Source organism: Monodon monoceros, unplaced genomic scaffold (assembly GCF_005190385.1).
Source record: "Monodon monoceros isolate NGI ecotype Baffin Bay Population unplaced genomic scaffold, NGI_Narwhal_1 Super_Scaffold_21, whole genome shotgun sequence".
NCBI lineage: Eukaryota > Metazoa > Chordata > Mammalia > Artiodactyla > Monodontidae > Monodon > Monodon monoceros.
Genome location: NW_021703778.1, coordinates 147253716 through 147261302, shown reverse-complemented (window position 1 = coordinate 147261302; position 7587 = coordinate 147253716). Strand labels below are relative to the sequence as shown.

The window sequence follows — 7587 nt, the reverse complement described above, 5'->3', positions numbered from 1 at the left end:
CTGCTGTCCTTGCCACGAAGCCTGACCATCAGCAACTAGTTATCTAGCCCCAGTAATGGAGAAGAGAGAACACACAAGTCTAAGGAGGACAGTAGGGTTCCGCTCCTGGGTCTGCCTGTTTACAGCTGGGCGAACGTTAATCTTCGTAAGCCTCAGTTCGCACAGCAGCACAATGGGACTAAAACACCTGTCCCACCTGCCTCATAGAGCTGGAACGTCAGAGGAGTAACTTGCATGGAAGTGCCCTGTGAACCATCACATGCCACGTAAATGGTAGCTCTTGCCTATGGCGCTGAGCTGTTCTTGTTCTTGGTGGTGGTGGGGGGGCAGGTAGTATTCATTCACGCCATTTGCTCACATCACTGGTTCACTCCATGACCGTGGCACAGCCTGGAACTCTATCCAGCCCTCCCAGAAACTAGATCTGAAACCATGGCCTCATAGGCCTCCTGTTCTAATCAGGCGAGACATTCCACCACGGGGACAATCACACAGTCAGCTGGCCACAGGTGGAGAGAGTCATGGGCCTTTGGAAGCAGAGTTCAAACGTCAGCTCTGCTCCTCACTAGCTGGGTGATCTTGGATGAGCCACTTACCCTCTCTGAGCCTCAGTTATTTTTAAAATGGGGGTAATGAGGCCTATTTTGTGCTGTTGAGAGAAGTGAATGAGACTATATATGCTGGTCACCCAGTAAGTCCTCAACAAGGCAAGTTTAAACTCCCTGGGCCTAGAATTCCCCATCTACAAATGGGGGCAACGGCTGCTCCCTGATAAGGCCGTTGTGAAGATGAACAGAGACAGTGTATGGAGCACACACAGGATTTAGCTCATGACCGTCAGCTCCATAAGCGCAGGGCCTAGGTTTGTTTTATTCCCAGGGACTACCCAGCCCCTTGTAGCGTACCCGGCACACACCCAGCTGGCACTCAGGAAACACTTGTTGAGTGAACGAGCAAAGTAAGTACTGCAGATTTAACTTCTCTGAGCCTCGACTTCCTCGTCTATAAAATGGGCATGTAAATACTTACCTGGGAGGGCTGTTGTGAAAACCAAGGGCCCACGGCAGATGCTCCAAACATTCTCCGACACCGCACACCGGGAGGTCACCAAGTGTGCCTTGCACCCCATTCCCCAGGCAGACAGCACAAGAGGCGGCTGGGTAAGTAAGAGTAACGTTTACTGAGCGATACAGGACTGAGTACTATGAAGGGTTTACCAGGATGGAAACGCACCCCACCCCCTCCCCGGACACCCCGCAACACCCAGAGACTACAGTACTTAGGAGTTACACACAACGGCCATAACTGCTGGATATCCGTTTGTAACAGACAAACCATAACATATTTATACTGTATCACATCGAGTGATTAAAGAAATCCATATATATATTGCTTGTATAAAATCTTTTTTTTTGTAAAAAATATTAAAAAAAAAAAAGAAAGATAAAAAACATGTGCAGTTGAAAGCCCTGCCAGGACAGCCAGTCTGTAAACATTCAGTGAGTATGTGCTTTGGAAGGGCGCCCGCGCCTCATGCCCGCAGCAAACTCCAGCAGGGCCGGCGAGGGTGCACCCGGCTGCTACTCCCCGGCAAGGCCGCACCGGGCCCCGCATCACTGCCCTCTCCGGCCTCGCATCAGGGTCAGGGGTCAGGGCTGGGGCAGGCAGATGGCAGTGTTACTCAGCTCCATCCTCAGCCGTGTTTGGTTGTAACTCATGGCTTTTCCTGGCTGCTCGGAGGTCCCTGGGGTAGGTGGCCTGGCGGAGAGGCCGGAGAAGTGCCCAAGGCTGCCTGGCTGGGCGTCTCTCCGGCCTGGGTGCCTCTGTCCTGCCTCGTTTGAGCTGGGCCCCAGCAGGACAGCCCCACCCTCAAGTCTACTTTGGTCTCAGCGCTTGGTCCTTCTGGGTTTCGTCAGCCTGCTCTTCCCCTTATGCGGCTGATCTGAGTTTCACAAAAAAGCCCAACTAATTACTGGCTGTGCTGAGCCTTGTTGTAAAGTTTTTCATGCACCAAGGAAGGGCCCTCTGGTGGCCTCCTCCTCCTCTTCCTCCTCTTCCTCCTCTTCCTCCTCCTCCCAAGCCCACGGTCACTTCTTCTCTAGCTGCTCAAGCAGCGGGTTGCCTTCCGACTCGGGCGTCTTGACGCTGTCCGTCCGAACGATACAGGTGGGGCGATGCCGGTTCAGCATCAGAATGAGCTGCTGTCGCTCCTGCTTTAGCTCCTCAATCTGGGTCTTTAGCTCTGCGTTCATGAGTTCCAGCCGCTCGGATTCCTGCATGCAAAACAGACACATGGCTTTAGGCTCTCACGGGGAACCAGCTCCGGGAAGAGACTCTCCCTCTGGGTAGGCACAGGGCACAGCAGGCTGGCGTTTGCCTGTTTTCTGTCTGCCAGGTTCCCACTAGAGGAAGCACAGAATCTGCTATTGAGTCCCCCGGGGTAACTGACTTTCTTTAGGCCGTGCCTGTCACACCTGTGACACTGGCCTGTGTTGCTAGTGGGATGAACCCAGGTTATATCCTGGGGCCAGCCTGGCTTATGTCCCACCTCTCTTCCCCACTCAATCCACTCCAGCCACAGTGGCTTCCTTGCTGTTTGCTCAAATACGCCAAATACTCTCCTGCCTCAGGGCCTGTGCACAAGAAACAAAGGGTGGGACAAGAACGGAGGACAAGCGGATCCAGAACAGATGCATGGAGGGTCCACGGAGGGGTTAAAGGTGGCCCACGATGGCAGTGCAATGGCAAGGTGCTTTATGTATGATAAATGTATGTTGGGGATATATTGGCCTGTAGGGTCCACAAGCCCAGTGTGGTCACGTAATTCCTCCTAAAACATGTGCTTCCTGGTTATTAGTCTATAATTATTTAAACAGCCTCTTCCTTATCCCCTGATATCTAGAACCTCTGCCCACTGGGAGGCAATCAATAGTCATCCTTCTGGATCCAAAATGTGGCTTTAAATAGACTTCAAGTGAGATTTCCAGAGAACTTCCAGCTCAGCTGGAGAGGCTCCAGGGCAAGGAAGCAACGTTGATTTGATTTAGGGTGGTTTACCTGTTCATGATGACAGGTGATGGGCATACCAATTCAAGGCTCTGGGGGTCAACACAGGAAAATACAGAGGCACCGGAATGGTATTTCTTGGACCCTGTCTAAAAACTTATGACCAGTTTGGAGGTTGGAATTTACTCAAGGGCCAGCAAAGGTTGACCAGTGGTTCTCAACTAGAAGCAATTTTTGCCTCCCAGGAGACATTTGACAATATCTGGAGACATCTTTGGTTGTCACAACTGGGGAGGGTGGGTGCCCTTGGAATGCAGTGGGTAGGGATCAAGGATGATCCTAGATATCCTTCAATGCACAGGACCCCACAACAAGAACTATCAATCCAAAACGTCCACAGTGCCAAGGCTGGGCAACCTGCATCAGACCGAGTGTGGGCTGTGGTTGCGATGGGCTGAGCGGCCCCGCCTGGGGGCCCAGCCGGGCAGCCTCCCTCGGGGCTCTCCAGGGCCCCAGGGCTGCTGTCTTCCCCACACCAGCCAGGCTGACTGAGTTGTTCCTTTTGCTCATGTCTGCGGAGGCAGCCCAGTGCTGGGGACTCAGAACTGCTGACATATACAGTCCTCGTGACCAGACGCTGAGGGAGAACAGCCTCAAAGAAGGAAAAAGTGCTCAGGGGAAAATATTAAAAGCCAGCTAGGGTGGTTTTGGATTCAGCCGGATAAAGCGCGACAGGGAGGCCGGCCTGGTCCATGGTTCTCCAAATTCCGAGAGAAGAGCATCGCTGCGGGCCAGGAGAGACCCCACTTGAAACCATGAGTCTGGGGCAGGTAGGTGCCCATCTTAGCTGCCTGCTCACTGGGTCAACAACCTGGTGACCTTGGGAATGTCTCTGACCATGCGGTTCCCCCCAGTCAAGGTTTTAGCTCCAACTTCTAAGCCTCTGAGCCTCTTGCCTCCAGGAGTTTCGCTTCAATCCACCCACCCACAAGCGTGTGCTGAGAACCTGCTGTGTACAGTCAATGCTCTAGGGGGTCCAGAGGCCCATGAGCCCCTAACAAGAGCTTATCATGTGTCCATCAGCCATCCAGGGTCTAGAAGACCATGAGACAGTGGGCTAAATGGCCGGATCTGACCTTGCGTTTGAATAATGGGTTGACTCTGGTTGAGCAGAGAAAGTCGGTAGGAGTGGGGGGCATTTCAGGAAGCAAGCCCTGAGTGAACAAGGACGCAGACAGGGGAAAGCTTAAGATGTGTTTAGGAGATAAAAATCCTCCATTGTGACCATAGGTCACTTTAGGATATAGTAGGGTACAAAGCTGGGAAGGTGGATTTATAGCCAGAACCAGAAAAGCTGGTGGGGTTTGGAATCAGAGTCAAGAGTAAGTTTCCCAACTTCCCTGAGCCTCAGTTATCTCATCGGTAAAAAGATGATGATCCTGGGGATTAAATGACTGCACATGGGAAAAGCATTTTGTAAACTGAAGGGTTAGGGAGGCCTAAGGAATTTTTACTTTAAGCCATGAGCAAGGGAATATGAAGACAAGAAGGAGGAGAAGCAGAGGAGGAGGCCGTTTCCAAGAAAACTTGGCAGGTCTTGGAGACTGCCTGCATTTGCAGAATGGGCAGCTGGGAGGAGAGCTGCCCTTGAGCCTGGGGTCGGGGGGTATCCAAGGAAGCAGGGAGGTGGGAGTTGTTCTGGAGAGCAGTGGGGAGGGCAAGGAACGAGTTGGGTTGCACAGTGAATGGAAGTTACAATGGACATGCAAGGGGCAGGGTCCAGCAGCCCTGCATACTCAGCCGTGTCCTTGAAAAGACTGCACGTCAAACCCACCTTACACGTGAACACCTGTATCGCACAAAAAGACCCAGTGGGTATGTGGCGACTTGCTTCCCTGTGTGTGTATCATAGGAATGGCATGATGTTTTGCTGGTTTGAAAATGTATGGGTACCTCATAGACTATCCTGATCTCTGACAGTCTGGCTATCTGCTTTTTCATTTTATTTTCTTCTGTTTTATTAGTTGGTGCTATGTATTTATTTAATGTGTAAGTATAAGTTAAGCTCAGAGGAATTTTTTTTTTAAAACCATGATTGTAGAAGTGGTTTGTGGTTTTAGAACAGCAATTGCCTGATCTGTTTTCCTAATAAATTCAGGAACGTGGGCTAGGATCTTCGCACCTTAAGTATGAAATGAATAACCCTTCTTGCATTTTTGTTTATCGTTTTGCCTCTGGTAGATATTTACTGCCCCAGAGAAAATGAAACCATTTGTCGTTTCATAATGGAATTAATGCAAGTGAAGGAGGTTAATGTCTCCTCCACGGTGGTCAGTGAAAGGAGCAGAAAAAACACAGGGTGACGGGGCTTGCCTGGTGGCGCAGTGGTTAAGAATCCACCTGCCAATGCAGGGGACACGGGTTTGATCCCTGGTCTGGGAAGATCCCACATGCCACGGAGCAACTAAGCCCGTGCGCCACAACTGCTGAGTCTGTGCTCTAGAGCCTGTGAGCCACGACTACCGAGCCCACGTGCCACAACTACTGAAGCCCACGCGCCTAGAGCCCGTGCTCCACAACAAGAGAAGCCACCGCAATGAGAAGCCCATGCACAGCAACGAAGAGTAGCCACCACTCGCCGCAACTAGAGAAAGTCTGCGTGCAGCAACGAGGACCCAAAGCAGCCGAAAATGAAAAATAATTAATTAATTAATTAAAAAAAAAAACCCCACAGGGTGAGGGGCTGGGCATCCTTCTGTGTGCCCTTGGACTAGTCACTTCCCTTCTCCGGACCTCATTTTCCCCCTTAAAATATAATAATTGGCCCAGGGAACTTTAAGCATTAAGATTCTCTGACTCTATTATTTTAAAAAGTTACCCTAATGCACTTAAAATAGGGCTCCACTTCCCAACTCTTTCTGTTAAAAAAAAAAAAAAAAAAAAAGCCTGGTGCAGACTTCTGAGCCCAAAAGCCCTGTCTGAGTTAAAATCTTGACTCTGCCACTGGCCAGCTACACTGCTGTGAACAAGATTCCCAAGTCCTGGAGCCTGGGCACCTGAATAGAGTGCTGGGCCACAGAGGAAGCTCTGGGCTCCCGTCCTGACTTGGCCACTGTGTGACGCTGAGCAACTTTCATCCCTCCGAACCTCAGATGCCAGTCAGTGGAATGGGGCTGCCTTGCCTCCTCCAGAGTCACTGTGACGATCAGGGAGAGAGTGGCTATGAAGAGCAAGGAACGCTGTGGGGGTGTGAGACTGTGTCACTGATGCCCACACCCAGGGAGCTGTGTCGGACACAGCAGGGTTACAGAGGCCAGTTGTACAGCCGTGGGGAGCCAAGGGGCCGCTGCTCCCAAATGCAGGCAGCGGAGGTGGCCTGGGGCCTGCAGGGCGTGGATCTGACCCCCACAAAGGCCTGCCTCCTTCAGGGATGTGGCTGGTCCTGGCAGGTGAACTCTGAGAGGCTACAGGAATCTCCCAGGGTGGCTCTGAGTGTCCAGGGGCCAAGGATGGGAGGGTAACTTTTTACATTATACGTATATGTGTGTATGCGTATATGTGTGTGTGTGTGTGTGTGTGTGTGTGTGTGCGCACATACACATACATATACCTTTGTACCTCCGAGCCTTGTAAATATTTGACGTGTTAAAAATAAATTACAGAAATGCAAATCAAATCTACAGTGAGGTATCACCTCACACCAGTCAGAACGGCCATCATCAAAAAAGCTACAAACAGGGCTTCCCTGGTGGCACAGTGGTTGAGAGTCCGCCTGCCGATGCAGGGGACACGGATTCGTGCCCCGGTCCGGGAAGATCCCACGTGCCGCGGAACGGCTGGGCCCGTGAGCCATGGCTGCTGAGCCTGCGCGTCCGGAGCCTGTGCTCTGCAACAGGAGAGGCCACAACAGTGAGAGGCCCGCGTACCACAAAGGAAAAAAAAATCTAGAAGCAATAAATGCTGGAGAGGGTGTGGAGAAAAGGGAACCCTCTTGCACTGTTGGTGGGAATGTAAATTGATACAGCCACTATGGAGAATAGTACGGAGGTTCCTTAAAAAACTAAAAATAGAACTACCATATGACCCAGCAATCCCACTACTGGGCATATATCCTGAGAAAACCGTAATTCAAAAAGAGTCATGTACCACAATGTTCACTGCAGCTCTATTTACAATAGCCAGGACATGGAAGCAACCTAAGTGTCCATCAAAAGATGAATGGATAAAGAAGATGTGGCACATACATACAATGGAATATTACTCAGCCATAAAAAGAAACGAAACTGAGTTATTTGTAGTGAGGTGGATGGACCTAGAGTCTGTCATACAGAGTGAAGTAAGTCAGAAAGAGAAAAACAAATACCATATGCTAACACATATATATGGAATCTAAGGAAAAAAAAAAAGGTCATGAAGAACCTAGCGGTAAGACGGGAATAAAGACACAGACCTACTAGACAATGGACTTGAGGATATGGGGAGGGGGAAGGGTAAGCTGTGACAAAGTGAGAGAGTGGCATGGACATATACACACTACCAAACGTAAAATAGATAGCTAGTGGGAAGCAGCCGCATGGCACA

The 7587-nt window shown here is 50.7% G+C and overlaps 1 protein-coding gene across 3 annotated transcripts in view; it reads right to left on the bottom strand.

The window, feature by feature from the left end:
* Positions 1 to 1161: 1161 nt before the first annotated feature.
* Positions 1162 to 7587, bottom strand: part of JDP2 (Jun dimerization protein 2) — a 41081-nt gene continuing 34655 nt past the window's right edge. For all 3 annotated transcript variants that reach the window (XM_029239350.1, XM_029239351.1, XM_029239352.1), the window contains exon 4: positions 1162 to 2273. In XM_029239350.1, coding sequence (XP_029095183.1) covers positions 2088 to 2273 — 186 coding nt within the window. In that variant the 3' untranslated portion in view covers positions 1162 to 2087. The remainder of the gene's footprint in view (positions 2274 to 7587) is intronic.